The sequence below is a fragment of the Dasypus novemcinctus genome, chromosome 24, assembly GCF_030445035.2.
Source record: "Dasypus novemcinctus isolate mDasNov1 chromosome 24, mDasNov1.1.hap2, whole genome shotgun sequence".
Taxonomy (NCBI): Eukaryota; Metazoa; Chordata; class Mammalia; order Cingulata; family Dasypodidae; genus Dasypus; species Dasypus novemcinctus.
In genome coordinates, this window is record NC_080696.1 from 61,803,984 (window position 1) to 61,820,625 (window position 16,642).

General features: G+C 40.2%; 1 protein-coding gene across 4 annotated transcripts in view; it reads right to left on the bottom strand.

Moving 5' to 3' along the window:
• Window positions 1-16,642, bottom strand: part of LOC101434491 (serine/threonine-protein phosphatase 4 regulatory subunit 1-like) — a 112,954-nt gene that overhangs the window by 39,365 nt on the left and 56,947 nt on the right. For all 4 annotated transcript variants that reach the window (XM_071211798.1, XM_058287259.2, XM_058287258.1 and 1 more), the window contains exons 4-5: window positions 1,448-1,554; window positions 30-172 (exon numbers count right to left, since the gene is read on the bottom strand). In XM_071211798.1, coding sequence (XP_071067899.1) covers window positions 30-172; window positions 1,448-1,554 — 250 coding nt within the window. The remainder of the gene's footprint in view (window positions 1-29; window positions 173-1,447; window positions 1,555-16,642) is intronic.

Here is a 16,642-nt window from a genome sequence, read left to right on the forward strand (position 1 = left end):
AGAGATCATAAGTTCACAATTTCTCAAACCTGAATGTTGGGATCCGTGAGGTACCTCACTACAATAGGTACAAGATAGTCAGAGAACACCACTGGAAAATTTGTTCTATTTTCTTGTAAAAAAATGGCAATAGGAGGAATCTGTTCCATCAGCTCCATCCGTATTATGGGCTCTGCAGCAATAAAACAAAAAAAAAGAATTACATTAAGAACAAGCCAAGCATCCTATGTAGTATATACTGATAACTTCTAGCTGTTCTTACTGAAATACTTCATCAATGAAATTAGAAAAATGCAGTTTAAAAATCATTTCCCATTTAGAGTATTTATGCTACAGACAGGCTTAAAAAGCTAATAAGCTATACTGCACTATAAAAACATTAAAGGAAGAGAGAATGACAACTCTATTATAACAAGCCATATATAAATTGAGGAAGGAACAAGAAGTCTGCATGCTGGGCCTGTATCCAAAAGCCATTACAACTAATGGCATATATGCCAGACCTATGGGTTGTACTTATTTAAATTCTAGCCAGAATGTATACATTATAAATAATTCTTTCATAAATGCACTCCCCCACAATCCACACACCCCAATTATTTCTAAGGCAAAGCATTAAACAAAAGAGCCGTCTCTAGCTCCAATATAACACATTAAATTTAACACAAATATATAATTGCTGCAGCACTGTAAATGGTGACTCATTTACAAAGAGAATCCATTTAAAGACTCAAAAACATCCACTTGGACCTTTTTAAAAGCGTTGTGTCATATTCATATGAATATTTTAAACTAATATGGGAGGTACGTGGAAAGCTTATTTTCTATTATCAGTTAAAATGATGAAACTCATAAGCAGACCTAAGATTTCCAAAACTTTCTGAAGCTGTTCACCATTCATTATAAATGTGGAGAAGGGGGAGCTGCAGAGCAGCTGTCAGGCCTGGCAACCCCACCATTTATTCATCTTACTCATCTCTACTGTGTGTGGAGAAAACAATGTCACACTGTCTACTGCATGGCAGCATGCATTTATTCCAGAAAAGCAATAAAGGAGAAAAAGAAAGAAAACGAAAATCAAGATTACCTACAGAGACCACAGGTGAGGAACATGAATGAAGGGGATGGTCCTAATCCAAAGGACTTATATGATTTGATATTTCTTAGCAACCAACAGTGTGGCAAAATTCATGAAATACAAAGGCCTAACTGCCAGGGCAATTATAATTCACAGCCATTAGTCATTCTAATTTCTGAAAATAAGGATAATTTGAGTCACATTCAAATAAGAGGCCCATTCTTCATGACAAAATCCAATTATGGTTAGATGGTGCTTAAATTTATTGATTAATAAAGTTTTTTTTTAAATTTATCCACCACGGTTTATATACAATTCCTTGGAAAGGCATAAGTAAGAAAAATGAAAGTCTGCAATTATTATACAAACCTGCATCTTCTGACAATCTGAGCAAGATCTCCATTACCGTGAAGAAGCCTTCCTCACTGTGACTGAAGTCCCGGAAGATGCCCAGTAGTCCTCTGGCAATAATCTGACTATGGAGATGAGAAATGATGCATCAAATTAATGGGACAACATTTACTGATGGTCTGCTAAGTTCCAGCCATTGTGCTAAATAAGTGCAGAGAATAACCTTGGAGCAAAAGGAAATCAACAACCTCTGTCTAGAGGGATGAGAATACTATGGTCGTGGACGCTCTATCAATTGAGCCAAATCTGCTTCCCTGGTTGATTTTTATAGGAATTTATTTGGGGTAGGAGCCTACAGATACTTGGCCATAAAGCATAAGTTATTTCCCACATCAAAGTCCATTTTCATGTGTTGGAGCAAGATGGCTGCCAATGTCTGCCAGGGTTCAGGCTTCCTGGGTTCCTCTGGGCTCAGTTCCTCTGTTTTCTCCACAAGATCAGATGTAGACTATGAGGCTCTCTAGGCTTTGCCTCCCTCTACAAGGTCAGCTGTAGGCTACCAGGCAAACAGTTCTGAATCTCTCCCTGGGGCTCCAGCTTCAGCATCAAACTCCAACATCAAAACTCCAACATTAAAAGCCCTTAACTCTGTCCTTTGTCATGCCCCAAGGGTGGGGACTCAACACCTTTCTGGCACAAGAGGTTTACATAATTACTTAATCAAGTAAATCTATGAATCTGATATAATCTAATATGCCCAGAGAAAAAGATCAGTTTATAAACATAATTTAATATTTCTTTTTGGAATTCATCAATAATATCAAACTGCTACAACAGTTTAAAGAGGAAAAAAAGTTATGATGTATTGTGGATTTATAACAGATGTATAAGCAAAATGCATGACAAAAGTAGCCAAAAGACCAGGAGAGGTAAAATGGAAGTTTACACTGGAAGATTCTAATACTTATGTGAGGGGGTAAAAAATATCACTTGAAGGTAGACTGTGATAAGTTGAATATGTATATCATAAATCCTAAGCTAATCACTAAAATAACAATACAATGAGTTACAGCTAAAAGGTCAATAAGGAAGACAAACTGAAAAATAAAATAGCATTCAATTAATCCAAGAGAAGTTGGATAGAGTAAAAAGGGAACAAAACATATGACAAGTAGAAAGCAAATAGCAAGATGAACCCTTAAACATAACCATAACAAGAATCACATTAAATGTAAATGGCCTAAATATTCCAATTAAAAGTCTGTCAGAATGGATAAAAAAGTAAGACCCAACTATATACTGCTTATGAGAAACAAACTTTAAATATAAAGACACAAACAGGGGAAGCAGATTTGGCCCAACAGATAGGGCGTCCGCCTACAACATGGGAGGTCCAAGGTTCAAACCCAGGGCCTCCTGACCCATGTGATGAGCTGGCCAACACACAGTGTTGATGCGTGCAAGGAGTGCCATGCCATGCAGGGGTGTCCCCCACATAGGGGAGACCCATGTGCAAGGAGTGCACCCCGTAAGGAGAGCCACCCAGCGCAAAAAAACATGCCCTGCCCAGGAATGGTGCCGCACACACGGAGAGCTGACGCAAGATGACGCAACAAAGAGAAACACAGATTCCGGGTGCTGCTGACAAGAATACGAGTGGATACAGAAGAATACACAGCAAATGGACATAGAGAGCAGACAACTGGGGAGGGGGGGTGTTGGGGAAGGGGAGAGAAATAAAAAATAAAAAATAAAAAATAAAAAGACACAAACAGGATAAAAACAAAAGGATGGAAAAAGACGTATCATGCTAATAACAGTCAAAAGAAAACTGAAATATGTGAATTATATCTCAATAAAGCTGTTTTCCGTTTCATAATGGAAAAGGGATTAACTCATCAAGAGACCATTATAACCCCAAATGTTTATTTACCTAATAACAGAGTTTCAAAATACATGAAGTAAAAACCAATAGAACTACAAGGAGAAACAGATGAGTCAGTGTCAGAGTCCAGAAGCAGACCCATGCAAATATCATCACATGATATTTTGACAGAGGTGTAGCAGTTTGATATGGTTATGAATTCCAAAAATAGATACTGGATTATTTTGGAAGCTGATCTGTACCTGGGCATAACTGAGTTATGATTAGGGTGTTGAGTTGGTGGGGACTCACAGATAAAAGGCATGGCAAAGAACAGAGTTTAGGGTTTTTGATGTTGGAGTTGATACTGAAGCCTTAAGCTGGAGCCCCGGGAAGTAAGCTCACAGAGGAAAGAGAAGCCAGCCCCAGGAAGAGAGGAACACTGAGCCCAGGAAGAAGCAAGCCCTGGGAAGAAAGGAACCTTGAACCTAGAGAGAAGCAAGACCCTAGAAGCGAGGAACCCAGGAAGCCTGAACCCCACAGACGTCGGCAGCCATCTTGATCCAACACTCAAAATAGACTTTGGTGAGAGAAGTAACTTATGCTTTATGGCCTAGTAGCTGTAAGCTCCCACCCCAAATAAATACCCTTTATAAAGACCAACCAATTTCTGGTATTTTGCATCAGCACCCCTTTGGCTGACTAATATAAGAGGTAACAAAATTATTAAACAGGAAAAGGACAGTTTTTTCAATAAATGGTACTGGATTAAAATGAATCTTGAGTCTTACCTCACAGCATACACAAAAATTAATTTCAAAGTGGACCACAGACCTAATGTAAGAGGTAAAATATAAAACTTCTGAAAAAAGAAAAGAAAAAAACAGAAGAAAATCATTGTGACCTTAGATTAGGCAATATTTCTTAGGACCTAAAATGCACAAACTGTAAGAAAAAAAATTGATTAACTGGTCTTCATCAAAATTAAAAACTTTTGCTCATCAAACCACACCCTTAAGAAAATGAAAGATAAGCCATAGACTGGAGAGACTATCTGAAAAAGACATATCTAGAAGATACTTTTGGGAAAAAGCCTCTTATAATTCAGTAAAACAGAAGATAGACAAATTGCCAAAAAAGTGTAAGAAAAAATGCTCCACCATTGTGGGTCTTTAGGAAAATGCAAATTCACGATGAACCTGCCAGACACCTTGTTTAATCAAGTGAGACCCAGGTTAACATCCTGTAATCCCGGATATGACGCAATGAGAGGGGCATATCACCTTTTGGGTATACCTACCCCATTTACATAACCTCTGATGAGAAAACATCAGACAAACCTAAACTGAGAGACAAATTGAGAAGTCAAAAAAGACAAAGAAAATCAAGATACCATAATAGACTGGAGGAGACTAAAGAGACCTGACTAGACGTAGTGGTACCCTGGATGGGATCCTGGATAGAAGGACATCATGGGGAAACCTGTGAAATCCAAGTAGAGCCTGGAGGTTAGTTAACAGTATCGTAGTGATGCTAACCTCTTAGTTTGGACAAATGTATCTCGGCTATGTAAGATGCAAACATTAGTGCAGGGGTTCTCAACCTCAGCACTACTGGCATTTGAGGCCAGGGGGTTTTTGTTCCTGGGGCCTTTTCCATGCATTGTACAGTGTTTAGCAGCATCCCTACCCTCTACCCACAAAGTGTAAGTAACATACCCCCTCCCAGCTGTGACAACCCAAAGTGTCTCCAGATATTGCCAAATGTCCCCCAGGGAGTGGAGGTGGTAGGCATCACCCCTGGTTGAAAACCAGTGTATTAGAAGATGTTAGCAAAAGGTGTGCACAAAGAGGGAACTCTTTGTACTATCTTTGCAAATCTTTCATAAATCTAAAATTATTTCAAAATTAGAAGTCCAAATGCAAAACAAAAAGACCGCCACCCCCAACAAAAAACTAATCCCACAATGAGATACCACTACACATCCACTAGAACTAAAATTAGAAAGGATGACAAGAGCAAAGGCCAGCAAAGCTAGGGAGCGAAAGGAACTCACATACATTGTTTGTGGGAATGTGAAAGAGCACAGGCAATTTGGAAAAAAAATTTACCCGTTTTTTATAGGGGAAAATATACACTAGCATTCAATCAAGCAATTCCACTCTTAGGAATCTACCCAAGAGAAATGGAAATGAAAGTACACAAATAGACTTGTACACAAATGTTCACAAGAGCATTATTCTTCATAGTCACAAAATGGGAAAACCCCAATGTATAAACAAAATGCAGAACATCCAGACAACAGAATACTACTCAGCAATAAAAGAGAATGAACTTTTTATAACATCATTGATGAATCCCAAATGCATTTTGTCAAGAAGCCAGACACAAAAAGACTGCATGCCATATGATTCCATTTATGCGAAATTCTAGAAAAGACAAAACTTAGCATCAGAAAACAGATCAGTGGTTGCCTGAAACTGGGAAAGAGGGCAGGGATTGACTACAAAGTGCCAACCAAAGGAACTTCAGGGTGGAAGTATTCAAAACATGATTTGTGGTGCAGTTGCACGTGGTGCGGTTGCGGTACACATTCACCAAAACTCATCCAACTCTACACTAAAATAATGAATTTGACTGTAGGTAAAACATACCTCAATAAAGCTGTTTGAAAAAAGACACTGGGGAGTGGATGCAGCTTAAGAGGTTAAGTGCCTGCTTCCCACATACAATGTCCTGGGTTCAATACCCAGTACCTCCTAAAAACAAAAACAAAACAAGCAAATAAATGAAAAAAACAACTGAGGGGAGCCAGTGTAGCTCTGTGGTTGAGTGCCAGCTTCCCACATATGAGGTCCCAGGTTCAATTTCCAGCCCCTTGTACCACAAAACAAAACAAAAACACTGACAAGGGGGAGAAAGTCACTGGGAGCAGCAGTGGCCCAGGGTGGCCTGGATGACTCAGCGAGCAAGAGGTCCCAGAGTGGAAAGGAGCCCCTCCTGACTCTGTTCCTCTGAGCCACTAGCAATCCAGGAATAACATAAGTCATTTCTGGCCATACGAAAAGAGAATTAGCTGAAGTAAATAATCCACCTTGATTTGCAGGAAAAGAAGACTAGAAATGTAAATTTCAAAGAGGCAGTCTCTTGGTCCAGAGCACACAGGAAGAAATCCATCACCTCAAGCCTGTACAGGGGAGCGCCTTACACCACCCTGGGATGAAAGCTTGAGATCTGGCAGCCAGGAGGTTTGGGAAAGTAGATATAGACCCTGGAGAGAAAGCACTGATTACATTTCACTGGGCCACACTCACATCAGCCTCCCCTAGGAAATCAAGCAGCCGAGATCCTCAATCTGTTTCTAGGGCCATAGAACAGACAGACAAATCTCCCTCCAGCCTCAAGTGGTCACGAGGGACCTGCCCTCTTAAGAAAAGAGTGGAAAGGGATAAGAAAGGGCTCCTGAAGCAGGAACAAATCCACAGCAGTGGATACAGTGTGAATACAGAACAGGAGGGAACTAAAGACTAACCAAATTGGCACAATTCCATTTTGGACAACTTGACTGCTTTACATTTGCATGACATGGAGAAACGATGGTGGATAAGCAGAGCCCAAAGCCTCAGCGTCTCCCTGTCAGCTATGCTACTGCGACAGAAGGACAGAAGCCCTCCAGAGAGTAACAGAGCCTGCCTTGGAAGAGTGTTAGGAGGATTAAATGAGGTAATACAAAACAAGAGCCCAGCTCAGCACTTGGCACACAATAAATCCTCTACAGGGTCAGCCATCAAAAGTAAAGAACTGCAAACAACCTTCGTATTTATCAACAGACAAAAGAAAAGATAAATTCTGATATATCTATACATTGGAATACAAGGGAACCACTTTTTTAAGATACTTTGAGATATGCAGTGAACTAAAAAGATGCCCAGAATATAGTAAGTAAAAAACAAGGTGAAGACCTTTCCATATAGTAGGAGTCCATTTCTTTAACATAAACTATATTTGTGTATTTATGAAATATATATGTACATATATACATCCGTTTATACACAACTCACTTAGGGAAACTTCCAGACGATTATATACCAAGTTTATAGCTATTACCTAAGACTACGGTGGGCGAGAGATGGCAACTCTTAGTACTTACACTCTTGAAATTGCTAACTATTTCAAGAAGTGTTTTTGTGATTTTTTTAAAAGAAAAAGAAAAAAGAGGATGACCAGTTTCAGATGCCAATGTTCCCTGGACATGGACACATGGAAGTAACCTGCAGGAGTTCTGGCAACTACAATGTCAGAGGAGAAAGACTCCCCAAGACTGTCCTTGCTTGTGATACCAACTGCAAGTTCAGGGAGTTCCCCCAAACCACTCTCAGGTTGAAATCGCTAGAAGCACACACAAATCTCACTGAAAGCTGTTATAGTCATGTGTAGCAGTTTGGCATTATTTATGAATTCCAAAAATAGATATTGGATTATGTTTGTAAACTGGTCTGCTCCTCTGGGCATGTTAGATTATTTTGGATTCAGAGGTTTCACTTTTACTTGATTAAATAATGACTGGGGCTTTGATTGGGCCACATCAGTAGGACAGAGAAACCACACCAAAGAGACAGGGAGGTTGGAGTTTTGAGCTGGATGCTAGAAGCAAACACAAGGGACAGAGCAGAGCAGTTGAGCCCGGAGAGAATCGAGCCCTGGGGAGAGAGACAAAGCCTAGAGAGCCTCATAGTCTACAGCTGACCTTGTGGAGAGACGAGAGCAGCTGAGCCCAGAGAGGAATGAGCCCCAAGAGAGAGACCAGACTTATCCCAGCCTACAGCTGATATTGGAATAAGCTAGGATCATGGAGCCTTAAGAGGAAGAGGAAGGCTGGACCCTCACAGACATCACCCGCCATCTTGCTCCAACACGTGACCAAGGACTTTGGGTGAGAAAGTACCTCTTATGGTATCTTGAAATGGACTCTTTAGTGCCTTGTGACTGTAAGTTTCTACCTCAGATAACTACCCTTTGTAAAAGTCAACAGATTTCTGTATTTTGCATCAGCACCCCTTCTGCCAATGAATACACCATGGTTACCGTTTATTGGAGCCAAAGGATACAGATTAAAATTAACTAAGGAACACTTCCATTGTCCCCCAGTTACCCCCACTTCCATCTATTCTATTCCTCTCTCCCACTCTCCTCAGGGCCCACAGTGACAACCAAGCTTCACTGCCTGAAGGACCAGATTCATAGATACTTGCAACAATGCTGAGGGTTTGACACACTAGACTGTCCTCATCCATTGGGAGACACCAATGCTCTCGAGAGACACCCTTCCTTCTGTTTGAGAATATCAGGCCTCCCCAGGATGGGGGTATACCTTCCCACTCATTGTGTGGTTCTCCACCAATGATAATAACACACTATGACAAAATGAACACTCACACACTCCCTAGAAGCTTGCCCCTGTGCAATGATGTATATAGGACATGTTAAATTTCACCAAAAATTTATAAAAGTGTATAGTCTAAAATGTAAACCATATGTAACTAAAAATTTAGAAAAGTGTACAGTCTAAAATGTAAACCATAATGTAAACCAAAATGGAAACTTGGTTGGCAGCTATGTTTCAATAGCGATACATCAGCTGTAGCAAATATAATGTGAACATGTAAAAAGATCAGTGCTGGGGAAGGGGGAAAAGGGTTTGATGTTGGATATATGGGAGTCCCCTAATATTGTATATGTGACTTTACTGTGACCTAAAACTTTTTGGAAGACAAAATTAAAAATAAAAAAAATTTAAAAAGGATATAGACACTGAGGAAGGAATGGAAGAGATTGCCTTGCCACTGTACATACAGGGCAACACCTATTACAGTGATGAAAGGCAAAACATCAAAAAAAAAGTTTTATGATATTTTCATTTTTTAATACCCCAATTTATTTTTTACTTTAGTTTTTCTAAATTAGTATGTATTCTATTTCTAATCTTTAAACTTCTCATTACTATTTCCTTTTCCTACTAACTGAATTTGGCAATATAGTAGGCTTCATTTTTGAAGTTTTGGATCACAGAGGGGTTCAAATATGACAAAGGAGGAATCTGGTGCAGGGTGTTATTGACAGGGGATGCGTGGCTTGGAGGGAGTTATACAGGGTATATAAAAATGTTCTGATATTCATTGGGTACTTTCATAGGCGGTAGAGCTACAAATGACAACTGAGGGAGTGCTGAGTTCCTAGCCAGGAGAGCGCTGTCACATTACCCAGTGAAATAGCAACAACCCCCAAGTGCAAGGGCAAAGACCAGTGAAAAGGATGGTCCATTGATGAGCCCTTGATAGTGATGACTATGCTTATGAGCCTGTGTGCCTGAAATTTCAATTAGGCCTAGAGTGGCAGGGTGCCTAAGAGTTACATCCTGAGAACCTCCATGTTGCTCAAATGTGGCCACTCTCTAAGCCAAGCTCAGCATGTAAATGCATTACCTTCCTCCCAGCATGGGATATGACTCCCGGGGATGAGTCTCCCTGGCACCAAAGGATTATTACCAAACACCAACTGGTGATGCAACTAGAAAAAGACCTTGAATAAAAGGGGGGAATGGTAAAGACAAATGAGTTTATATGGCTAACAGACTTCAAAATGAGTCGGGAGGTCATCAGAGGGGTCGTGCTTACACATGTCTCAGCAGGATCCCAGAGACAGCCAAAGTACATACAACCCCAGGTAGTGGTGCTCTTGAGGGTTACAGAAACACACAGGTTCTACAGTCATGGCAGATTGCTCTTGAGTTTAGCCTTGTCAGTGGACCCTACTTTGGAATTTGTGCTCCTGAGTGTGATGGAGTTAGACTCAGATGTAACCTTTCTACACAAGCCTCTTCTGTCACTTTTATTGAACCTGTGGTTGGCGCTGGGGTTGGTGTATACTCAGAAGACTTGAATCTCTGGACTGGCCATGTACCAACTGGGCCGTGAGCCTCAGCAGAGTTTCAATACCTACTCTTCAGTTCATTGAACTTACCCAGGTCAGCTAACAGGGATGTGAAGATGGTCAACCACCACACCAGGGAACTGAGAGTGCCTACAACTGCAAGAGGAGAATCGCATTCATCAGCCATGTGGGATCTAAGCCCCCTCTCTTGATTTAGAGGTGGAGTGGACATCACCATCACAGGGTCCACAGGATGGAGGAATAAAATACAGATTAGAGTGGACTTACTGGTATATTACTATAGAACTATTGTGCCCTTAGCAATGGAAGAAATTATATCTTTGATGTGGAGACAGGGGCCACAGAACTTGCCAAGGGCAGGGAGAGGAAAGAAGAGGTGTGATGTGGAGGCATTTTCAGGACTTGGAGTTGTCCTAAATGATATTGCAGAGACAAATGCTGGACATTATATATCCTGCCATAACCCACTGAATGGATTAGGGGACAGTGTAAACTACAATGTAAACTATAACCCATGTGGTGCAGCAGTGCTTCAAACTGTATTCACCACATGCAATGAATGTGCCACAGTGATGAAAGAAGTTGTTGATGTGGGAGGAGTGGGGAGATTGGGGTGCAAGGTATATGGAACCTCTTATATTTTTTAATGTAACAGTTTTTGTGATCTATGTATCTTTTTAAAAAAAAAAAGACAGTTAAAAAAAATTTTTTTTTAAATCAACTAAGGGAAGAGATGCATAGGGCAGAGTCCAGAAGAGGGTCCAACGTGGAGCTTCCAATCTTCCTCTCCCTGTGGTGTCATGGACAGCTTTAAGTGCTCCCAGCATAATGACTATCATGGACATGGTCAATCAAGCCTTCAGTGTCCAGTATTTTTTACTGGGTCTTGCTCACATACTATCCTCACAAATCCCAGCTATTGGACTGATACCTTCAGTTTCTAGTGCCTTCCAGAATCAGAACTGTTAACACATGGTCTAAAGCCCCCGTTATAAATGCCAATGTTAGACTGTCCGGAAAGCTCCTAGGCAAAGACATTCCTATCAGGTGTAACATTCCAACGTCCTAGAGATCACCTCCCAGCAGTCAAAGGCAAAGGTCAGATCTCTCTTCCCATAACCCTTCATTCCTTTGTTCCTTCTTTCCCTTGCTCATCCATTCAGTTACAATCATGTGTTCAGGCCAATTACTCTGAACTCAGTACAAGCAGCTTGGGGATACGAAGGTGAGCAAGGCTCCAGGCCTGCCATAAAGGAGCTGCTCATAGTCCAGGCCCAGAGGCAGGCAAGAAAATCAGGGATAACTAATACTGATAAAACCCCTACGAGAGTCCTGGTAGGACACTACTGGAACACAGAAGAAAAAGGGGAGTATGAGAGGATGAGCAGATAAGGTCAGATAAAGTCATTAAAATAAGTGTGATTAGTGCGCTAAAGGCCTAGTAGGAAAGTTGGATATGCTTGAATAGCTAAGGAATTTCAGCAGAGATATAACTCGAGTCCAAGAAGGAAGAGGACGAACAAACAGGGAAGAGGACATATTTGAAAAGATAATGGCTGAGGAGTTTTTCAAAATTACTGAAAGACAATGAATAGATCCAAAAAGCTCAGCAACCACAAACAGGACAAGTAAGTAACATAAAATGCACCACTAGACATGTCAAAGAGAAATTAAGAACTAAGAATGAAGTGAAAATCTTGAAGGCAGCCAGAGAAAAAGACACATTATATACAGAGAAACAAAAATAAGAATCACAGTCAATCTCTCATGAGAGACCACACAAGCCAAAAGATGATGTGGCAATATCTTTAAAGTCTTGAAACTGAAAACAAAAACAAAAACTCACACCCCACAATTCTATGCCCTGCACAAAAACATTTCAAAAATGAAGGTGAAATAAAGACCTTTTCAGATAAACAAAAGCTGAGAGAATTCAATGACAGCAGTCTTATACTAAAAAAAATTGTTAAAGGAAGTTCTTCAGGCAATAGGACTATAAGACTGGTTGGAAATGTGCATTTACAAAAATACAAAGTATCAAAAATGGCAAAAATTTTCGCTATGTTTAGTTGCTTTTAAAACAAAGTTGACTGCCCACACCAACAGTAACAATGTATTGTGAAGTTTATAACTTACATAGAAGTAGATTGTAGAAGTAGGACAATAGCACAAAAGATGGGAAAGAGTAAATAGAAGTGTTCGAAGATTCTAATGCCATATTTTACTGTGCACATGAAGTAGCATAATTTTATTTGAAGGTATATGTGATAACTTAAAAAAGTATATTGTAAACCCTAAAACAACCAATACGAACTTTCAAAAGGTATAATTTATGAGCCAATAATGGAGATAAAATGGGCTTATTTTTAAAAATACTTAACTTTTTTAAAAATGAAAGGAAAGAGGGGAAAAAGAACAGTTGAAACAAATAAAAAACAAATAGCAATTTGGTAGATTTAAATCCAGCCATATTAATAGTTCCATTAAATGTAAATATTCAAGTTAAAAGGCAGAGAATGTTGTATCAGATTTAAAAAAAAAAAAGCAAGACCTTTTGCCTTCTACAGTAAAGACATTTTTAATATAGAGAAATACATACATTAAAATGTGTATATTTCCAACAACAGAGCTTCAAAACCCATAAAACAAAAACTATTAGAAATGAAATGAGACATAGATAAATCCACAACTACAGTTGCAGATTCCAACATTCCTCTTGCAGTAACTGATAGAACAAGAGCACAGAAAATAATATAGAAGGCATGAATAATACTTTCAACCAACGTGACCTATTTGACATTTATAGGATATTACATTCATTACTTCTCAGCATTTTGGCTAAGATCAAGTGTACAGGATATTATTACATATCTAAAAACATCAAATACACATTCTTTTCAAGTGTACATAGAACACATTCTAAGACTAAACATATTCCAGGCCAAAGGCAAATCTCAATAAATTTAAAAGAAAAGAAATATTACAAAATATATTCTCTGACCACAAAACTATTGAACTAGACATCAGTAACAGAAAGACATCTGGAAAATCCTCAAATAGGCAGAAATTAAATAACACACTTCTAAAAACTCACTGATCAAAAGAAATCATTATGGACATCAAAACACTTTGTAATGGCGGCGGACGTGGTCCAATGGTTAGGGTGTCCGTCTATCACATAGGAGGTCCGCAGCTCAAACCCCGGGCCTCCTTGACCCGTGTGGAGCTGGCCCATGCGCAGTGCTGATGCGCGCAAGGAGTGCCATGCCACGCAGGGATGTCCCCCGTGTAGGGGAGCCCCACGAGCAAGGAGTGCACGCCATAAGGAAAGCCGCCCAGTGCGAAAGAAAGTGCAGCCTGCCCAGGAATGGCACCTCACACACAGAGAGTTGACACAACAAGATGATGCAACAAAAAGAAACACAGATTCCCATGCCGCTGACAACAACAGAAGCGGACAAAGAAGTAGCAGCAAATAGACACAGAGAACAGACAACCGTGGAGGGGAGAGAAATAAATAAATAAATCTTCAAAAAAAAACACTTTGTACTAAAAAATAATGAAAATAGTACAGAACAAAATTTCAAGATGCAGTTAATGTAATACTTAAGAGGCAATCTTATAATCAAAATTCAGCTGTTAAAAAAGAAAGGCCAAAAAAAATAAAAGACTAAGCATCTATCACAAGAGGTTAAAAAAAAAAAGAAGACAAAGTCCAAACAACAACAACAAGGAAGGAAATACTATAGAGCAGTAATTATTGAGCTAGAAATAAACATACAATAGAAACAATCGAAACCAAAACTTTGCGGCTGACTTGGCCCAGTGGTTAGGGCGTCCGTCTACCACATGGGAGGTCCGTGGTTCAAATCCCGGCCTCCTTGACCCATGTGGAACTGGCCCATGCGCAGTGCTGATGCACGCAAGGACTGCTGGGCCACGCAAGGACTGCCGGGCCACGCAGGGGTGTCCCTGCGTAGGGGAGCCCCACGCGCAAGGAATGCGCCCCATAAGGAGAGCTGCCCAGCGCGAAAGAAAGTGCAGCCTGCCCAGGAGTGGTGCCACACACAAAGACGCAGCAAATAGACACAGAGAACAGACAACCGGGGGGGGGGGGGGGGAAATAAATAAATAAATCTTAAAAAAAAAAAACAAAAAAAAATTGAATACTTGAAATGAAATAACTAATAAAATTTATCAACCTCTGGAAAGAATTATTCAGGGAAAGAGAGAACAAGAGAGAGAAAAGCAACCAAGAACAGGATGGAAAATAGGGCAATACTATAGCTCTTTCAGACATTAAAAAGAAAATTGTTAGTTCCCAATCCTTAATAAAATATCAAGTCTGAGCGATGATTATCAGTGACCTCTAAAGTAATTATAAGAAAGTGTGGTAAGGAATTTTGTAATAAATCAAATACCTGAACCCCCTGCTCAATATTAACTATAAGTGGGAAAAACAGGTATCATCTCCTGATGCTTTGCAATAAGAAGGACACAAACGCACAAAAGAAGTATTCTTGTAAAAAAATTTTTGAAGCAGACTTTAATTAAGTCTCAAATCACACAAGGAAAATACTAGACAAATTCAGAATGTGGAAAAGTTCTACAAGACTAATGACCTTGTTTCTTGAACAAATAAATAGTGTATGGGGGGAGGGGGGAATGGCAGAGAGAAGCATTCGCGATTAAATGAGATTTACGATTAAAAGGAGATCTATGTATCTTTAAAAAAAAGATAATTTTTTAAAAAGGAAGAAAAATGTAAACAAAAAGAGAGAGACTTGAGACACAACTACCTAACAAAATGTGTGAACCTTACATGATCATGATTCAAACCAACCAACATAAAAAGGCATTTTTGAGACAGTCAGGGAAAATTGAACATAGACTAGTAGCCTAGAAGGTATTACTCTTAATTTTGTTGAGTGTGATAATGACACTCCAGTTAGATTTGTGGTAAGTCCTTAACTGGATAAAAAGATATGATGTCTTGAATTTGCTTTAAAATACATCAGCAGGGGAAACGGACTTTGGCCCAGTGGTTGGGGCGTCCGTCTGTCACATGGGAGGTCCGCAGTTCGGGCCCCGGGCCTCCTTGACCCGTGTGGGGCTGGCCCATGCGCAGTGCTGATGCGCGCAAGGAGTGCCCTGCCACACAGGGGTGTCCCCGGCGTGGGGGAGCCCCGCGCGCAAGGAGTGCGCCCGTGAGGAAAGCCGCCCAGCGTGAAAAGAAAGAGCAGCCTGCCCAGGAATGGCGCCGCCCACACTTCCCGTGCCACTGGCGACAACGGAAGCGGACAAAGAAACAAGACGCAGCAGGAAGACACAGAAAACAGACAAAGGGGGAGGGGAGGGGAATTAAATAAATAAAAAAATAAATCTTAAAAAAAAAATTATAAAAAATAAATAAATAAATAAAATACATCAGCAAAAAAGCACAAAACCTCTACAGAAAAAAAATGTGATCACATTTTATTGGGACATTAAAGAAAACCTAAATAAATTGAAATATATACCATATTTATGGATTGGAAGTCTAAATATTGTAAAGATGGCAATTCTCTCCAAATTGAGCCACAGAGTCAATGCAAAGTCATTCAAAATCCTAATAGGCATTGTTTTGTTTTCTTTTCTTTTATTAGTTCCTGACAATCTGATTTTTAAATTTATATGGAAATTCAAAAGTCCAAGAATAAGTCAAAGAAAAACAAGGAGGGAAGTCTTGCTCTATCAAAACATCAAGACTTACTATAAATCTATAGTAATCAAGACGGTGTGGCATTGGCTGAGGGGCAGGCACAGGGATGGCAGGAAGAGAAGCCAGTCTGGACAATGGCCTGTCTACATGTGGACACCGGGTTCCAACAGGGGTGGCCACTGCAGAGCAGTCGGGAAACGAGATATCTTTGATAAATGGTTTATGAGGATTAGGGCTATGAAACTGGATCTCTCTTTCACACATAAACACATACTAATTGCAGGTGGACTAGAGACCTAAACGCAAAAGAAAAAACAAAGCAACAACAACAAATCGAAAGCCTTTAAAGCAATTTGAAAGAATGTTTATGAGCTAGTCATAAAGAAAGGTTTTTTTAAACAAGCTTCAAAATGTTAATAAATTTGACTACATTAAAATGAATAGGGAAGCAGATGTGGCTCAACCAGTTGGGTGCCCACCTACTACAAGGGAGGTCCCAGGTTCAAGTCCCGGTGCCTCCTAAAGAAGACAAGCAGACACAGCACCTGCCGCAACCCACCCAAACGAGCTAGATGCTGTAAGTCAGCAGATGCTGCAGCCCACAGGGAGCGGATGTGGTTCAGGCCATTGGGCATTCGCCTCCCATTGGGGAGGCCCTGGGTTCAGTTTCCGGTGCCTCCTGGAGAAGATGGAGCAG